The sequence below is a fragment of the Falco cherrug genome, chromosome 5, assembly GCF_023634085.1.
Source record: "Falco cherrug isolate bFalChe1 chromosome 5, bFalChe1.pri, whole genome shotgun sequence".
Lineage (NCBI taxonomy): Eukaryota > Metazoa > Chordata > Aves > Falconiformes > Falconidae > Falco > Falco cherrug.
This window is the reverse complement of record NC_073701.1, coordinates 37,335,884-37,356,497: the sequence shown is the minus strand read 5'-3', so window position 1 is coordinate 37,356,497 and position 20,614 is coordinate 37,335,884. Positions and strand designations below refer to the sequence as shown.

General features: G+C 37.6%; 1 protein-coding gene across 1 annotated transcript in view; it reads left to right on the top strand.

Annotated features, from left to right (window-relative positions):
* The window catches only part of IFT56 (intraflagellar transport 56), a 55,263-nt gene that overhangs the window by 24,495 nt on the left and 10,154 nt on the right, over positions 1–20,614 (top strand). The window contains exons 11-14 of the mRNA XM_055712384.1: positions 1,078–1,131; positions 1,929–1,992; positions 8,616–8,704; positions 18,715–18,798. Coding sequence (XP_055568359.1) covers positions 1,078–1,131; positions 1,929–1,992; positions 8,616–8,704; positions 18,715–18,798 — 291 coding nt within the window. The remainder of the gene's footprint in view (positions 1–1,077; positions 1,132–1,928; positions 1,993–8,615; positions 8,705–18,714; positions 18,799–20,614) is intronic.

The window sequence follows — 20,614 nt, the reverse complement described above, 5'->3', positions numbered from 1 at the left end:
ATCTGTGTCATGATTAGATGGAGTGAGGGAAAAGGAAAACCTCAGGAACACAGATCTGGTGATTCTGTGCTGAGGAGTGTCTTCTGCTGTTGCTTTCCACTTCTTGTGTTTTGCAGTATAGCAAGACTTACTAGAACAGTTTTCTACAGCTGTTGGTCCATTAGTCTCAATTTTCCCCATATACATGCCTAATAAAAATAACATAGCATTCTTGATCATATTTTGAAATGAGAATCTTTGTGCTTTTTTTCTGTTTTTCTCACTCACACTTGGAAGGAACTCCCTGCTAAGGCTTGCAGAACTATTTGTTAAGTAAAATGCTTACTTAGCATGCTGACTAGTACTCTTAGATTGCTTCTTTGCACTCCATTGTTGGTCTTTGTAGATGTCTCTTTTTCCATGTTTACATCTGTGACAGGGCTGTCCACGTTTATCAAGAGTACCTGCTAAAACAGGTTTATAGCTATAACTCAGAATTGTAAGATTGGAATGAGACAAATGAGTCATTACATAGTGAGAAAATCTTGCTCAGAGAATTAAACTACAGTTGTATCTCACAGTAGAGATTACAGGGTACTCTACTCCTATTCCTGATTTTAATAGATTAACATGACCACAGAGCACAAACCTTTTGACATTTTTGCCCTGATGAAAACGCTATGTGTTTTGGAGCAAGGATATTAGTGGTTATGGTTAACTAATGTGCATATTTGAAGGGGGATCTGTGCATTAATATAACAACAATGCACTTGATTATTGGTCATATGATGGTGAAGAGGGCATGATAGTATGTTATGTTGTTTCTTCTGGGACATTGTCTTTGAGCATAAGACTTTACCCCTTTGCATCCCACATATTTAGCAGAAGTGACTAGCTACCAAATGGAATGGATTTCTGGGGGGTAACTTTGTACTACTGTGCTGAAACACTACCATAGTAACCAGCTACCTATAATACTGATTTGGGATAGAATTGAATTTAGAATTTAGAAAGAAAATAATGTATACATAGGCTCTTACGTGTCTCCTGAAATCTTCACCTTGTCTTCTCTGATCCTTTTTACCTTTTTTTTTTCAGGAGTACATCCTCAAAGGAGTGGTAAATGCAGCACTTGGACAAGAAATGGGCTCGGTGAGTGAAGCCCATGAGGTTCTCCAGGTTCTCCAACAACAGAATTTGAACAGATCTGTAGGGGCTGGACCAAAGTGGAAGAGGCAGCCATTTCTCATTTAGATTGCAGGATCTCTGAGTCCTGTAATCTTCTTCTGTACAGTACTCAGTCCAGAATGAGTGAAATACAAATCTCTGTTGCTAGTCCTGACAATTAACCAAGTGGAATTTGGCTTCTCTGTCCTGCTTCTAAAAAAATCCTGTTTGCTTTCTACAGTGTTCTTGTATATGTGGGCACATACAGTGGCACATTTACCTTTTCTGTTTTTATTTCAGCCCTGGTCTGCCTGTTAGTTGCTCCCCATCTGCTCCTCAGAGTGTATTTTCACTGTGGAAATAATAGTTATCTATTTTCCCAATGGATTTTTTATTTATCTTAGAATAATAATATATATGACCACAGAGTGTTTTAGTGCCCTGTGTCTAAGTCCATAGGCCTACTTTTCAGAGAGCAGATCAGTCAGCCTAAAAACCAAGTCTGAAATAAATGAAAATTTAAAAAGACATGTTCAAAAACCACAAGAATTATTAGTTCTGCTTGTCAACTACTTTTTCATAGTTATTACAAGTCTAACTCTGAAGTTCTGTGAGAACCAGCTGGCAAAAAAAGCTAAGTATAACTTATCAGGGAAAACACAAAGACATGTAAGCTATCTTGAGTGATTCTCAACAGCTGCGTTTTAAAAACAGAATCAGGACTGTTGACTGTAGCATCAGCTCTGGAACTTATGTTGCAATTTTTTTTTTCCCTTTTCCAGAGAGACCATCTGAAAATTGCTCAGCAGTTCTTCCAGTTGGTGGGTGAATCAGCCAGTGAATGTGGTATGTCTGAAATGCTCTTTCTCCATTATGTAATCCTTCTTACAATATCCAAATGTATACCATCGTATCTTTGTTTAACTGCTGACTGTTAGCATGATTATTGCTAGGCATTTTGTTGCTATAGTATGAGTAACAGAAAGTCTAATTTATAGTCTAAAACAAATTTGCAGATTTAAATTAGAAGGCAAATTGATTCCAAACCTTACTAAAGGAATTTGAGTGGAAAAGAGGTTATACTGCAAACAGCTGGTCTTCACTGATAGACGCTGTGGCAGCTTGCCTTTGACTAATAATCCCCATTATAGAAACAAAAGACAACAGCTTAATTTGATGAAGTGTGCAGCTGAAACTTCACAGGTACAAGTCTAGAACTGCTAACAAAAGACTATCAAGTACATAGAGTCCTAGCATGGAGTGTGCCCTGGAACTGAGCTTGATAAAAATGTAAAGAGGAAAGAGGAATTTGGCTACAGAGAGGAATGGAGGCTCTGGGACTAACCCCTTGGTTGATTTTTTTTAAAAAAAAACCAAACCAAAACAAAAAACCCAAAACCCCAATATATTTTCAATATTTACTTTTACTTATTCAATAATAGACCAAAACAAGACCTTGTCTTCCCTTCCCCTTGCCACAGTAAAACAAAGAATACCAAATCAAAAAAGGCAGTAATCGGAACAGAGGAATTCAGCTGAAATGGGGCTTCCCAGTTTCCTTCGTAGGCGTTGTCACTAGGACTGCTTCTTTAGGTGGGTAACTTAGGTGTGTTTATGGTGCAGGCAGCTCATGGACCTCAGAGACAGAATGTTGTATCCTGTGTCCATGGTGACAAAAGAGAAGTAGTTCAAGAGATAGAGCAGCAGTACTGATGAAACTTTCAGCAATACTGTGTAGCCATTTTGTTCTCCTTGCAGCCCTTGTACTGTTGAGGTCGTGCAGCAGAGAGCTTCATGTTGGAAGGCTGGAAGTGGTTCCATAGATGAGGTTTCTCTAACACATTCCTTTTGCATTGCGGCTATGTCTTTGGAGTTGTAATCCTAACAGAAAGAAGCAATACGAACTGTAGTAGTGGAGGACTCAGTTAGTGGGCATATGGCTAACTGGTTTTGTGATACCAGTAAAGTCACAAGGTGACTGATGCAATGGTGGTAGGCCTCTTAATGCCCATAAGAGTTGTGCAGGTGTGATGAATGATCACTGCAGACATGGATAAAAATAATACAGAGGTAGTCTGAGAAAAGATCCGCTGAAGTATATCTTTTGAAATATTCAGAGAGATATATATATGTACACACATATATATATGAACTATATATATGTATAGTGAAGATATAGCCCAAAGTCAAAGTTGAAATTCTTAGGAAGCTGAAAGTCTTAACTTTACTACGAAATATTTTTAAACCCATATGCAAAACAAGATAGAGAGGCTGAGACTCTTGAGGTATGGTTGAGGGGAAGAAAAAGGAACAGAAATGTAGTCTGATTAGGAAGTTGGTTTAATTGGGGGAGAAAAATGAGCCTGTGTGAAGGATTGGTTCCAACTGAAGGTAAATGGAAACATTACTACTGCAAGCATCTTATGCTCTTAGTACTCCCATGTAAAAACTGCTTTGTCATTTTAAAAATTTTTGGGAGAAAGCTGACATACAGAAGAGCACGCAGTTCAGGGTAACTCCTTTCAAGGCGAAATAGTGTGAGGCTCTTTTTGTATCCTCAAATGAAGGACAAGTGGAGGTCAACAAACTGTAGATAGGAAATAGAAGAAGCAAATGGAGTTCAGTTTAGGTAGGACATAACAAAAAGCAAACACATGTAGGCCAAATATGTGGGTTTTTTTAAAAATATTACGTGTTTTAAAAGATAAAGTAGAGCACCTGGTTTTGGAAGAGGAAGCTATAAACATAAATATTTTTTTTAATGTGATAGGAAGGTAACATGTAGGATATTGTTCCTATTTAATTTACAATGGGGTATTACTAAATAGATGATACCAGTGGAGAATGGTTCTAAATGTTATAGGAACTGTCTCTCAAAATAGAGTAAATATATTTTCTTTATCAGTGACTAACATAAAATTGTTTTAAATTACATGCTCAGATAGGAGACTTATCATATTGAGGCTGAATTATTCACCAGCCAGCCTGTATGGGAGCAGTGACTGGCATATTAAAGAGGTTAGAGATTTTATACAGAAAGATAATTAAGTAATAGTTGGACACTTCTATTCTGCCCATATTGACCTAGTAAATGCAAGGACATGGCACGATATAGAGAAAGAATTTTTAAATGCTAAGTTTTCATCTTTCTAGAGAACATACAGATGAACAGGTGACTCTAGAGCAATACAGAGATAACGTAGAACCTGACTTGAAATTTTATGATGAAAGTCCGATCCTGTTACAGCCATCTGAGTATGCTCAAATTCAAAACCCATGTGTTAACAAAAGACAAAAAAATTCCATAGTACTAATTTCAATAACGAAAGCTACATAATAACCTTTCTCATTTATATGAGAAAATTTTCAGTGAAGTAGCAGTGAAAAGGATAAAATGCACCTGATTTGAACACTTGAAAGAACCTTTTGTTTCTTTAAAGAAAGGGCTTGTATTCATAATTAATGAGCTATAGGAGACAAATAATGACATGACTCGGTTTGCCAATGGTACAAAATTAACCAAAGTAGGAAAAATGAAAGCTTCCACAATGATGAAAGCTGTGGAAGAATATGTGAGGCAGGGTAACAATATGCAAATTAAATTTAGCTTTGATAAATGTGAAGTAGTACATAGGGGGGGAAAAAAACCCTTAAACTATATTTACAATATTATCATAAAAGTTGAAGAGAACCTTAGGAACTGATGAGGAAAGAGAGAACAAAACAAAAATAATTACAGTGTCATTTTCTACAGATATGCTTCCCTTTCTTGAATACTGTCTGCAGTTCTGGTTCTTAGAACTTTCTTTCAAAGAAAATAGATAGAACAAGAAAGGGTACAATAAAGACAGCAAGGATGATTAGAGAAAGGGGATAGCTTCCTGAACAAGGAGAGATTAAATAAAGGAGGATACATGGCTTGGAAAATGTTGACAGCTTGGTTATGTTTGTGATACAGAACATCATAAATGACAAGGATAAGAGGAATGGAGAATTAGTTACTGTACCATACAAAAAGCCAAGGAGCATTGACATAAATCATCACACAAGACAATTAAACAGCATAAATTACTTTTTCACAGAACACAACTTGATACAGAATCTTGCAGGGACCAGAAGTTATAAAGAAATTTGTAGAAGAAAAGTCCATTAGGTGTTTAACACAAAATTTTCAGTGATTAATAGGAAGTCCTCAGTGCAGATTGTTGGAAGCTGGGACAAACTTCAAAGGAAGCGGCATTACATACCACAGCATGTATTATATGTGAAACCAGTATATATTCTTTCTACAGCTGTGTAGTCTTACTCAGCCAGCTCTGAACCAGATAGATTTTGGATCCAATATGATTCTTTTTGTGTTCTTACGTACCTTAGCATATTAGCCACTATGCTGTATATTTGTGGTCATTTTTGATCTGCTGCCTTTCTCTTGCTGGATTTAGAATGGAGAACAGAATTCTTGCTGTTGTATACTTGGGCTTTTGTTAAGTAGCCAGCCACGCTATTCAAGCGTGTACGTCATGCTTCAGCACTTACCACTGAGCCAATCCTTGCAAGGAGCTAGTACCACCACTAGATTGTCTGTTTAAGATCTTTATCAAGTTACTTAGCTGCTTTGCAGATTTATAATACAAAAGTAGATTGTGCTCACCAGAGTGAGGAAATCCTACCCTTTGCTCACAAATGGGCCTACAAGGCTCTTGATTTTAATGTGGATTGTAAAAAATTAATGGATTAAAATGAAGATGTAGAATGTTTTTACAAAGCAAGGTCCTGTCTTTCTGACTTGCTTTTGTTAACTGTAGAAACCCATGACTGCATTAAGAAAAAAGCAGCAACAGATAGCTTAGGAAGAGTACAGTGTCATGCATTTGTAAAGTCATTTGGGGTTGTTAATTAAGCCTTTTGCTATTTTCAGTTAGATCTCTGACTTGGAGGTTCAAGGAACATAGAGCAGACAGAGTTAATGTGAAAATGCTTTTCAAAACATGTACACACTTAATCTCATATTGGAAGTTACATACTTTTATGTATGTATTCTGTATTTTATGTATGTATTTAAGTTTTAAGAGGAACACCTAAAACAAACAAAAAAACCCGACCCAGAACAGCAGCTTGCTTTACTGTTGTTTTGGTTTTGTTGTTTGGGGTTTTTTTAAGCTTAAAAACAATTCTTAATCCCAATGACACAAAATGGAACAGGCATTACAAAGGAGGATATAAATAGATTTTTATAGTTAATTCTCATGTTCTTCTCCCAGGGTCTTAACTGGATGGAAAATTAAACAGATCAGATGTCTGAGATAAGTTAGGGTAGAAACGGGGCAAGAGGAACATTAGCAAAAGTAAACGAACATTAAGATTTCCATTAAATACAGTGTTTCTGGTGCTTAAGTAAGTCTTATAAACTACCCTAAAAACACTGCAAGAATAATGGAGAAAAGCACCCCTTTAATTTTCAGTGGTCCTCTTTTAGGACCAAGTCAGGCATATCTGGTGTTTAGTGAGAGGAATGAAACATTTCTTCTGGACTTTTCTTTGAGGTATTCTTAGGTCACTCTACATAATTTTTAAAAATCAGAACTTTTCCCTCTTCCTGTATGAGTCACATGGGATGAATCAGAACTATAAAACTCTAGTTTTCCTGTCACTAGTAGTATTCATTGCTGAGTTGTGTGAGATTTACAGATGTTTTACTTGTTTGGTTTTTTAATGAAATCTTTCTCTAAGAGTATATGGAGGATAGTATACTGGGATAACAAAATTTTCTGCAAAAATGTGGACATAAGAATACGTACTAAAGCTTAAAAACTCTCCAATCATATATGGGGAAAATGTGACTCTAATATTTTGTTACTGGGAATCATTTTTACTAAAAATGTCTTCTTGGTTTGAAGTTTTCTTTGCAGGGTTATTTGGTTTTTTTAAAAAAATTGTTTAAAATAAAGTGCTGTGAGTTTATGAACTTCAAAAATTGAATGTGAGAGAAGGGGCACTTTTGAGCTATCCGCATTCTCATTGCAACAAAAAAAGAGCAGAGGAACACCGAGGAAAACTGTTTCTGTTTTTGTCCTGTCAAGGCATATATGTGTCATGATAAGTATGCCTGCATGTAAAAAATGACAGGTAATATACAGGCCAGTTTCTGCTCCCAAGTGAACATTTGATAAATAACTGAATAATTTTCTTAAGCTGGAGAACTAAATAATGTGGTTCAGACATAGGTGAGGATGGATTGTCTCTATATGGAAATGATAGGCCATCCAAGCTCGGTATCTCCTACTGCTAAAAGATAAAAGTTAACAAGGTTCTGCTTTCGTTCAAAATATATTTTGCGATCTTACATAGTGTTTTCCAGGAATAATTACTACCCTACCTTATGTAAAGGAGAAAGTACAATTTTCCGATGGAATGCTATATTTTGTGCTGTGTATGGAGTCAAAATACTGGTGTTCAGGTACATGACATTTCTATATAAAGAAAAGATACATAACTTCCTACTGTGGATGGATTGATGGTAACTAACTTACAGGAGCAGATTACTTCAGGGCTGTTGGAAGCCTTAGGATCTTATCTCCTGTCACCTTACCAAAGTGCACAGAGAAGCATGCTCACTAGTGATCATTTGACATAGTGAAATAGCGGTGATTCGACATCACTTGCATTTATGCCTTTCCAGCTGCTGCTTGAGGTCATCCATCTCTGACCAATTGCTGCTAGTTGGGTCTAACAAACATTAATCCTAGTAAGCTTACTTCATAATCCCTAAAAAAGCTTTTAAATTGTTTTTCCGTAACACAGCTTGCAATTACAGAGTAGACAACAGCATAGTATGATGGCAGCAAAGTTTATGATGACGTTGACAGCAGCAAAATGTACTGGCACTCATTTAAACTGATATATCCAACTTGTTTACCACTTGTTAACAATGTGGTAATCCCAAATGCATGGAAATTAATTTTCATATTGTATTTTATCACTCAGTATTTTTCCTGTGCATGTATTGATTTTTTTTATAACAATATTTTCAGCATACCAAGTTTACTCTTATGGGAAGTAAAATTAAAATATGTAGAGATGCTTTGACCAGGATAACTGAGAAGCATAATTTTAAAGAAAAAAGGCTAATGAGGTTAGAATAACAAACTTGGGCTTTGTATCAGGTGTCTTTTCCTAAGAGTAAGAGTAATTAATGGTAAAAATATGCTGCATAAATTGTGTCATGGAAAAGGGCTGTTACTTAAACAATTTTTCTCTGTGGAATTTGCTGATGAATACAGTCTTGCAATAGTTGGATGCTGTAGAGAAAGTTGACAAGATGAACTAGTAGCTATTCTAACTTCTAGTACGGTCCTTTGCCTGAAAATGCAAGTTACACTATTTTTAGAAGTTAGCTGCATTTATAGTTCCCAGAAATCTTGGCAGTGATTTTTAATTCTACAAATCTGCTTTTCCCTTCTGAATTTTAGATACCATTCCAGGGAGACAGTGCATGTCCTCCTGCTTCTTTCTTCTTAGACAGTTTGGTAATGTCCTGATTTACCTCAACTCAGTCAAGGTTAGTATTTTTATTTAGTATTGGTAATACTCTAATGCATGGAATCACTACTTAAGGAATTAGACCGTACTGTTAGAGACACTATGTAAGCATAAAAAGATACAGAAACACAGGAGTAACAGCAAAACACAGGAGTAACAGTGGGACATAAGTGGTCAGTACAGTAAATGGATCAAAATGTAAAGAAGCAGTTTATAAGATAGCATTGTGCAGCATGATGGGCACGATGGTCTCACCACACTTGCAATTTAACCACTATCAGGCTTTCTGGTGGCATCACAGAAAATGAGGAAGATAATTAAAGAAAGACAATGAAAAAAACTGTGGGTATTTATGGGGTGAGCAGCATGGAGGTAAAAAAGCAAATGTTTTCTCAAGACTTATCAAATGAATGATGGAGATTATTGTCACTGGTTGATAATTGGGGACAACATTTTTATGAACAAGAGAGCATAAGGAAGATAGGACATTAAGGAATGTCCTTATATTTTACAGGGAAAGCAGTCACTGAAGAGCTAAGATAGGGCAGTATTACCAAAGCAGTAAGCTAAGAATATTATTTTTTGCAGAAGTAATCTGAGTGGTACGCAGGCAATGTGGCATTTTTCAAAGTAAGAGAAGGAGTCTGCAGTTATAATGCAGCATTATCAGATCACCAGTATTCAATGGATAACTTACAGATATCCAGTTACAAGTCAGACATGAGGCAAAAAAGAGAGTCTGAAGTGTGACTATGGGGTTAACTGATTGCAGCTTCATTCCAGTGTTTTGAAACTAGAGTTGTAAGAACTCATATCTGGTAGGAAGATGAACATGAATCTAAAAATAAATTATTAGGGAGCTATACAAGATGAGCAGAATTACAGTGTTCTAAGGGGGGTGAGATCTAAAGAAAAACGTGGTTGTAATGGTGCCAAAAGCAGCTGATGGTGAAGATGTAGGGTGTTTAAACTTTGTCTGGAAAGAGGTCACTGAAGAAATGCCATAGTGGCTGTAGACACTAGAATGGCTCCACTGTAGTGGAATGAAGAGATACCCCACACTACCACCACCTTAAATTGGAGTGTGTGTAATCGAAGAAAAGGGGAGCTGGAAACTAACAGTGAGATTTGTCTTGCCTAACTTGAGCCACCCAAAAATCAGATTTCTAGTTATAACTGATCATTTGGTCTCAGTCTATAGCCAATGGTGGCAGATGGTAATTTCTAGAGGATAATTCACCCTGTGTATTTCTTACGCTTATCTTAGAATGGAATGGGTCACCCCGTAGAAATGCCAGCTCTTTCAATTTCCTTTAAAAAGTTTTAAAACTAGTTCTAACCTGAAAAAGTTAAAATTTACTCACCACCTCCAAGGTATATGGGAAACCTTAGAAATGAGAGAGAGAGAAGCGTAGCATCTAGGGAGGCAAATGGAGTTGTCATTAATATTGGGAAGTAAGGCTAGTGTTTGTAAGGGAAAGAGCCAGAAACAAACAAGATGCTAAACAGAAATTAAGAGAGTGAAAGTAGGCAATAGAGTGATTAGAGGATAGCCCAGAGTTGTGAGGCAAGATAAGTGCTACAGGGAGGGGATTAGGTGACACAATTCTGCATCTGTGAGGGTATGAAGGAAAGTGTTACAGGAAGGTTTGGAAAGAAAATCTGAAGAGAAAAGGAAGAGTACAGAATACTTGGTGTTATTTTGTGTGATGTTTGGAAGAGCCCATGCAGAGAAAAATATAGATGAGGAATAGATATAATGTTTAAAAACTGTCAGGAGGGAGGCAGAATATGTATGCAAGTATGCAACCCTTCAGTCCTGCTATGTTTATCAACTAGAAGAAGAAGCATTCTTACTTTGTCAGATTTGGGAGAAACAATTTTGTTATGTGTGCACAGGAGAGGGGAAGGGTTATCTGACTGCTTGTTTGGGTGTTCTGCTTTGTTTCAAAAACTTAGCTGTTTTGCTGTTCTGTAGAAATACTGTTGCACATTATAATGTATATACATGGATTTGCAAGCTGGAATTGTCCACATATACATGCCTTTGGCATCAGTAACCATATATATGTTTTGATTTGACCCATATCTAGGCAAAGATAATGAATTTTTTTAGCATAGTCCCTCAGTTTTCACAGTTGTAATGAGCATGCGTTTATAAGGGGGAAACAAAATGCTAAGCTAAATAAAGAAAATTCAGTATAGAAAGAAGATTGATGCCTTTCATTGCACAGTAGTATACTCTTATTTGAAATACTGGCCACTACCCCCTCAAATGTGGAAAGAAAGTTGATTCAGAGAATAATTAGAAATTGAAATATTGTCTTAAGAGATTTAGAAGATAAATATTATTTGCTATAGAGGAAAGTTCATAAAATATATATAAGGAAATTAAGAAAATAGAATTCTATAAAATGAGGATTAGAATAAACAAGGTAGATATGCCATTTGTATTAGGGGAGTCTGAAAACAAGATACAGCTTGCTGGAATTGCAGCAATTTCACAATGCCTTTTCTAAGAAGAATTTTGTCCCTCAAAACACAGTTGGTTTATGGAACTCATTGTCATAGTTCAAGGTAGGGTTGAAATTGCGATTTTGGAAAGTTTCATAGACTCTATCTAGCAAGTTGCAAAATGATTAAGCTTTAAGTAAAATATGTATTTGTTAAATTCTTGAAGGGAATCATAAATACAAGTAATCTGAGACATAGCACTGTTGGTAACTTTTGTCCTTAGTCCTTGTTATTTATCTGCCCACTGCCACTTTCCTTGCATGGTCCTTTTGAAGTAGTTGATCATTCTCATAATTTTTTAGCTGAAACTAGCCACTGCTCAGATTTACTTAGGTCATTGCCCTACTCTTCAGGTCACATGGATGCAAATAATTTTTCCTGTACCATGTAACAGGCAAGGTTTAGGTGGCTTTACAGTTACCTCTGTGACCTCTGTGTTTCATTCACAGGAGTAAACTTAAGTAGAATCTTTGCAGCTCTTTAAGTGGAGCTGCACACTCTGTGAAGATTGGTTGCGTGATATTCTGTCAGGAAACACCACCTTCATCCATGATTGATTAAAACTGCTGTAGGCATGAGAATGTCTCAAAGGACACCTTATTATAAATGTGTTGCTAGCTGCCCTGAGGGTGACATTATAATACTGAGGATCAACTGAGAAGACAAGCTAATTCAGGCTCAGCTGAGTTCTGGCCGCAAGGAATGCTTCATTGTTCAACTGGGTATCTGAGCATCTCATTGAAATGGACACCACTCAGACCACAGTTAGTTTTAGGAAAAGACTGAAGACCACTAGAAAGACCACAAAAGAGTGAAGTCCAGTACATACAATGTGGTTTTAAAAAAATTTACAAATCTAGCTGCTGTGAATGTTTTGCACTATCAGCAGCAGTAGTTCATTTCTTGCTAGTTTTGGTTTTGCAGCAGGTCTGGTCTCTAGTACTAATACAGCCAGAATAGAATGACATATTTTTTGAGTTTGATTACTGACAGTTTCTTTTCCATTTTAATTCAAAAATACAGTGGGAACTATTTGAACAGAGGAAACTATTCATGCCTTAAAACTAGGATCTTGCTCACCAGCTTTGCTTAACCTGGGACTTGTGCTGATTCACATGAAACTATCACTGAGGAAGAACACAGTGAAATGTTGTAATTCTTATATGGAAAAACCCATTAGTTCACCCTAAGGGTACTGAAATGTTTTCACAAACTGGGCTCAAGAATCTCCTGATTAATTCAACCTGGTGCTTTCACATAGCTTGTTGTATTTGCCAGCTTTTGAACCCTAACATAACACTATCTGGGTGAAACCTAGACATCCAGCAAATGGTGGCAACCCCCCACCTCTCCTGCCAAGGCACTAGCTTGAGATGGAGATATATATATATATATGTGGGTGGCCTGAATTTGTACCCTTTGACTGCCTGTGACACGGAAGGGGAGAGGTTTGTCCAATGTCCCTACATCACTGAAGAAGATAAGAGAGCACTGGGAAAGTATTTTCCTGCTTGCTTCCATATCTTTTTTACAGTCCCAACTATGCTTTTTATCTTCTCCTCACACTTTAATGAGGGAAGTTTGATCTTCCTACACCAGTTCTGTTTCTTTTATAGATGTTTATATAAGGAAAAACATCTTTCACACACATTGCTGTTATGCAGTCAAATCAGGGTTCTTCACCTGGTGTGCAAAAGCTGAAACACACACAGAGCCAAGATATCTGTTTATTGCATGTCTGTGCAGAGATGGGTGCTAGGTGGTAAATCCACAAAACTAGCCCACCTCTTAACACATGGTAAAACATTTTATACACTTTGAACAATTGTTTATAATTACATTTAGTCACACTTAATTCTCATTGGTTCCTACTAGCCTTGTCTCCATTTAGAGGTAACATGTTCTTTCTTTTCACTGCATGTTCTATGGGGAGAGGGCTTTGTTTGCAGAGGGCTCTCTTTGCTCGAGGGTGGACCTTTTAGTATGTTAATTAGGATAGTTCATGTATAGTTCAAGTAATTTTCTGTTTGGTCTCATTAACCATTTGGTTCCCCTTGAGTTTATCTTGTTGTGTCCCAGCTTGGCATATTTATGATGATGACTATTCCTTCTCCCAAGGCCATGTCTTGTTAACTGTTTGTAAGGGTTGATTAACATCCTCTGTTTTTCAAATTCTTTCTTGTTTTCTTTAAAGTCTATAATTCTTGTTTCATATTCCCCCTTTGAGACTGTATAAGGAAAGAATTTATATTTTCCCCTTATATTAGTATCATCTTTTCATTGGTCAGCCCACACAAGATCGAATATCTCCATGTACATCGAATTAATACATATATATTCACAAATATTAGAATTCGTACAGTCACAATGTATATCACCTTCTTTATCCATTAACAAATCTCTACCCAAAAGCCATTCTATTTTGAGTAGTCAAGTCAGCCAATTGTTTTATTAGATTGTGTGTATTTCCCAAGGAATGTTGGATAACCTATTTTGCAATCTGATTTATCTGTTCCTTTCATAGGATTGCATCTTTGGATACAAGTGTAATAATTTTCCAGGAGAACAGTGATATTTCCCATTCCTGTTCTTCTCTTCCTCAGTTTATATTAAAGGACGTATTTGCCCATAATTCTCCCCAAGATACGTTAGCAGGCATGAGAATCCTGATTAAAGGAGTTCCTCTCTCTGAGGTTTCTAGGAAGTGTGTACAGACCTAGTAATTGGGTTTGTTCACTATTTGTATTCTTTTCTGTTTTGGTTTAAAATGCCTGTTTTCCTCCCAAGGGTCCTTTAATGGCTGCTTCTCAGAGTTCCTGCTTTGTCCTATCACTATAACTAAGCAAAGGATACCAATTTCTAGTACCATTTCTTGTTACAAGGAAATCAATATTCTTCTGCATGCATTCTACTACTACTACAGTTCTTATTACTAGCATGCAACAATACAAAATTAATCCTTAAGTATAATCTAATTCAAGATATGATTTTTCAAAATCCCTTGTACGGTTCATCAACCTTTAGAAAATTTTAATTTACAGTCCCCAGTTTGTTCAGTGGTCCACAGTTTTGTTATACATGCCTTCTTCACCCAGGTATAATGTATCCAGAAGTCAACTACTCCTAATTTCACTGCTATGTAGGCAGTCACTGGAACAGCATATGGGCCTTTCCATTTTTCTTTTAGTGGTTCATCTCTCCAACTTTTGAGGTAAGCCAGATCTCCTGGTTGAAATTGATGCACTGGTAAATCCAAAGGCAAAAGTGCTCCTTGATTGTTAAGGATTGTATCTTAACGACTTCTCTCACCCGATTAGTACAGCAAGGGATCACTTCCGGCCATCCTGAAAAGGTATCTACTAAAACAAGCAAATACTTATACTGGTTGCAGCTCGGCAACTCAGAAAAATCTATTTTCCAGTGTTCCCCAGGAGTAATTCCTTTTTCTTTCCAGACTGCTCCATGAGCATGAATACCTCCAAATGCATACTTAGGATCTGTACAGACGTTAATCCTTTTCCCTTTTCCAATTTCTAATGCTTGAGTTAAAGCAATTATTTTTGCCTTTTGGGCTGGTGTATTAGGAAGTAATACATTAGCTTCAATATCTTCCATTTCTGCATATCCTGCCTGTCTTACTTTGTTACATACAAAGCTATTCCCATCTATGAACAATTCTATATCTTTCTGTATCTGGGCTCCCAAATGGTCCATCTTTCAAGTCTGGTCTGCTAGCAAAAACTTGCTCAATAGTACTTAAACAATCATGTTGTATAGGTTCTTGTTCTGGCAGGAGCAATAGGGTGGCAGAGTTCAGGGAGGTTACTGTTGTAAGATCTGTGTCCTGTTCTAGCAACACTGCTTGGTATCTCACTAGCGGAGTAGGAGAGATCCAGTGATGTCCTTTCTGTTCTAGCACAGCTGCTACTGCCTGAGGCACTAGGACAGTCACTGGGGTCCTAAAGCTGATTTTCAGTTAGCAGTGCTGTGGCAGCTACAGCTCATAGGCAAGCAGGCCAGCCTTTACTTCACTTAATTGTTTACAAAAAATAGTTGACTGGCCACTTCCAGTCACCAAGCAGCTCAGTTAACACTCCCAGCGCCACCTGCTGCCTTTCATGTACATACAGCTGAAAAGGCTTGTTCATGTTAGGTAAGCCCAAAGCTGGAGCTTCCATCAATTTTGGTTTTATGTCATCAAAACCATTCCGAAATTCTGTAGTCCATTCTAACAGTTCTCTAGGACCTTTTATGGCTTCATATAAAGGCTTAGCCATCCATTCAAAAGTTGGTATCCATATCCTGCACCATCCTGCCATTCCTAAAAATCCTTATAGCTCTCTTTGACTTTGGCACTGATACCTGACAGATGGCTTCTTTTCTATCAGTTCCAAGTTCTCTCTTTCCCCTGGGAACTTCAAACTCTAAATATTGAACTTTTTCTTGAGCTATTTGTGCTTTTACTTTTTGAAACCTGGTAACCTGCAAATGCCAGTAGGTTTTCTAAACTTAACTGTTGCTTCCAAACAGCTCGCTCCAATCAACTTGTCATCTCCATATTGAAGCACAGTAATATCAGGGTATTTACCTTGCCATGGCTCCAGTTCCTTTGCCAGTACATTACCAAACAGAGTGAGGCTGTTCTTGAAACCTTGTGGGAGCACCGTCCAGCTTAACTGACTTTTCTTCCGGTAGTTGTGTGCTCTCATTCAAAGGTGAAGAGGGTCTGACTCTGCTCATCAACAGGTATGCAGATTTCAGATCCAGAATTGTAAAATAAACATTTGTCTCTGGTATTGTGGCTAAAAGCATATATGGAGTTGTTACCACAGATGAACATCTACAGTGATCCAATTTACTTCCCTTAAATCTTGGACCAGCTCATGAGTCCTGGGTTTCTTTACAGGCAATATAGAAGTATTATATTCAGATTGGCACTCCTGCAACAGTCCATGTTCTAGGAAGGCATTAATTATTGGTTCCCACCCTTTCCTAGCTTCAATTTTGATAGGGTATTGTCTTCTCCTTACCAGTTTTGCCTAAGGTTTCAACTCAATTTCAATAGGAGATGCATTCTTTGCTTTTCCCAGTTTCTTATATGCCCAAACCAAGAGAATTATCGCATTCAATACCATGTCTGGGATGTTGTATTCAGGCTTCTCTAAAGTTTTATCTGTCAGCAAGCAAATTTATGCTTTTGAAGCTGTATCAGGTGGGATGTGGAGCTGTACAGAATTCTCAGAGAAAGTTATTTGAGCATTCAACTTGCATAATAAGGCATATATAGAAATTATTGAGTTAATTTAGTATTTCAAATTGTGCATTCCATAGGTTTTAAGAGAGGCCATATAGTTCATTTTCCCGTTGTCCCAACAATTGGGGTTGTCATTTTATTTAAGGGTCACTTACAACTAATGATTAGGAAATGAGTTGCTCCACTATCCGTCAAAAAAAAATAATCAGTAATCTCATTCACCAACTTCACTGGAACCAGAGGATCAGCTGGGGAAACTTTGATTTTATCCCCCGGTCCCCTTCATTCATCCTAATTTTCTAACAAAATAAGATTTACATCCTTTTTGTCCCCTGACTCACGCTTTCCCCCCCGAGGTAGGACACTCCTTCTGATGTCCTTCTTTTTTGCATATAGCACAACTGATTCAGTCCCAAGGATGTTCGACTTTTCAGATCTCTTCCCAACCCCATTCCCATTCTTCCTCTCTTTATTCTTCCTCTTCCTCTACCTATTCCTCTGTTACCTGCTACCAATAGAGATGCTTTTTGTTCTTTTTTCTGCTTTCGTTTTTTACACACTTTATATGCTATCTCTATCAACTGTGAGACAGACATTCCTCTTGCCCTGTCGACCTTCTGCAATTTTTTCTTACAGCTTGTGATGATTGTCCAACTAATAACATGTTCGACATTTTCTGATTAGCTTTCGCATCTAGATTTAAATCCGTCCACTTTTTGTCTACCTCACAACCTCTCATAAAAAGCTGATGGACTTTCTTTAGGACCCTGTTTTCTAGAACTGGTACATTGTCAGGGTTTTCCTGATAAAAACTGACAGTTTGTTTCCAGATCAGAGGTAGCAAATGGCACATGTACAAGAACTGGTAAGCCCTCCACCCCTAGTGCTTGTCTCAGAGGTGCTTGACCTCTGAGATTGAGATTGCTCTTTGAGACTAGCTTCAGACTGGACTTGCCCCCTTGTCCTGCTGGAAACAGGACTGAAGTTTTTATCACCCATCTGGTTTAGGTTTTTGTTTGGGGTTTGGTTTGTGGTTTGGTGGGGGTTTTTTGGGGGGGTGAGGAGCGCAGTTTTGGAAGCATCTGATGATTTTTCCTGCATTTGTACCATATAGGTGTGGGACTGTGGGCACCAACAACTGTATATCCTCCAGTTCCTCCTGCAACAACATACAGTCCCATTCTTACTGCAATTCTTTCCACGTATACTCTTCTTCTTCCCAGCACATACAGCATCAACACATCTCCTCCCATTTACACTTTTTCTGAGTATCTGGTTCTCTATACAAAGTCATAAAGATATCAATATAAGGCACTTTATCCCACTTACCCTGTTGGCAACAAAACAACATCAATTGTAATATAGTATTAAATTGTAAAGACCCATTTGCTCAGCTGACTTCTGGTTGTCTGAGTTATACTTCAGTTTGGACATCTGACCATGATCAAATCTAAACTATTTGGGTCAAACCCAAACATCAGGCTAACCTGTACCTAGAGTTGTACTTCCCGCTTTGGCCCATGCAGCTTTTCCAAAAAGATACAGCTATATCAGCCTGATCTGTCATTAGCCAGGCATGTCCAGTCTAATATTATGGGAAAGAAAAACTTGGTTTTGTACTTAAGATAGAGAGAAGGGTGCCTGTAAGCAAGGTTTGAGCCTAAGGAAGTCCTATTACACAGTGAGCTGCCTGGCTACAGCCCAGTACTGCAGCTTCACCTCCGTCATGGGATCCAGTGTGTCAGACTAGCATCTGTCACATAATCAGGTCCACAGGATCTTGTGTTGAACCTTGAGAAGTCCTAGAAAAACAAACTGTTCATCTCCTTAAGCTGTTAGAGAGTCAACTGCCTATTTACCCACCCTAGTGGTGAAATAAGTGCTTGGGAGGTGAAAGAGACCATGGCAGCACAGCATGTCTTCACATGCCCAAAGTGAAAATTATACCCACAAAAGCTGCCACTGCAATTTTGAACTTAGAGCATTTTCCAGATCTCTCATAGTTAATACTGTGGAATGTTCCAGCTGTGTTTGTAGTCACGAATGTAGGATGGAAAGCCAGTCCATAATTTTCTACCCACTGTTTATAAATGCCGTCTGTTCATAATGTAGGTTTTTCTTTTTTCTTCCCATTGTCTTGATATAGCCTGACTCACATTGCAGGGGGCGGGGGGTGGGGGTATTTTTAGTGTTATTTTACCATGGGAGTAGATTTTTTTGTTTTATTTATTTGGGGATTGTTTGTGTGGCATATTTTCCAGAGTTACTTCTACAACGATGACACATTTAACTTCAACTACGCCCAAGCCAAAGCTGCCATGGGCAATTTTAGTGAGGCTGAAGAGGTATGTATTTACTTTCTTTAAAAAACAACAATGGAAACATTTCCCACATACTCCCCCCTTTCCTTCCTTTTCTCCCTCTAGATCTTCATGTTGGTTGAAAATAAGTAGGTTGTGTGGAACATCATCTTCCCCTTCTTAGAGGAACTGAAACTCTCAACGAACACTATTCAGAAAAGATTATCTTGCTAATCTTGTAATGTGAGGTATATGGGGAGTCATGCTGCTTGTGGCGCATCACAAGAGTGCTTGTAGCTATCTAATTGATCAAAGAATGCCCTCTTAATCAGATTTCCTATGCTTTGTGTGGGATCCCAGGCAGTCCTATTGATCAGACTGACTAGGGCATGCTGAGTAAAAGGCACTGAATAGTTAAGAGCTTCTAGGTGTCCCTAGAAATTTGTGTTTAAAAAACCCATATTCTTCCTCTGAGAGATGTGGGAGGAAAAGAGGAAGTGCTCAGTATCTTATTCAGCAGCATACAGATACAGCTGGAAGAGATTAACTTCTACACACAGCATTTTTTGTGTCTATGTGCAGAAGAAACTTAATTACAACTAAAATATGCAAAAGCAAATAGCTATTATGAAGATGGAAGCAATCTTTTCCACAAGACCAGAAAGAAGACAAGCCAGGAAAAAAAAGCAACCACATAGCCTGAAGTGAATCATATAGGTTTGGTTGGTTTGAGGTTTTTGTTTGTCTTGTCTTTCTAACTTTTTAACTCTTCAGGTTTCTCAACAACAGAGCCCCCCTGGGTTTTGGGGGAGTTTTTTGGGTTTTTTATGGTTTGTTTGGTTGTTGTTGTTCGTTTTTTGTTTTGTGGGGGTTTGGGTTTCGGTTTGTTTGTTTGTTTGTTTGTTTGTTTTGGGGGGTAGTGTGGGTTTTTTCCCCCCCAGCACCCACCCTCTTAACTTCTGTTACCTGAAAGTGCATCTCTCTCTTAAGAAAAATATCCAAGACTGTCAGGCAAAAGGATATATATGTCAATTCACCTGCCTTAATTTAGTTAGCTTAATGAAAAGTCAAGTGAGTATGTTTTAAAACTATGCTGGCAGGCTACACTAATTCCTGAGACCTCATAAAGATGACAATGCTTCAAGTAAGCTTTAGCTGAAGCCAGGCAACAAAATCACAAAGGTGTAAACTCAGGTTTCTTACACATTATTCTAGACAAATTTGTGTTACATTGCTGATGTATTTAAATAACAGAATTATGTAATTAAATTGATTAGTCTGGCCTAATGTCTGATCTTTGTGATGACACTTTCATATAAAGATCACCCTTCCCCAGTGTCTCATAAACTTGTAAAATATCTCCACATATAGCACTTAATAAGTTATTTAAAAGCTTACAGCTTACCTCCCTGAACATAATGAAATAAAACCTATGATAAAGTGCTACTTACAATGATAATTCTGCTTTCTTTTTATTTCTTCCTTTTCCCCTTCTCCTTGCCCCAAAATTGAGGATCACCAATGTTTAACCAATAAAAATGTCAGTAATTTGTGGAACTCACTGTTCCAGTACATATATCTGCTCCTGTAAAGATACTTTGACTTTTGACAGTACCTGCAGAGGGGCATAAATAGCTTTTTTTCTGTGAGCAAAGCCAGAGTACAATTTAAAATGTGTAACCTCCCCCCATGCATTGCTTTAGCTGTAGAATGTAATAAACCTGAATTTGTACAGTAAGCTACAAAAGCTGAACATTTTGCCTCAGAACCTTACTGAAACCAGAATGGTTAGAAAAGGCTTATTGCTGCCCTGAAATGGTCTCTGACATGTCTAGGGAGGAAAGGCTCATATATATGTGAA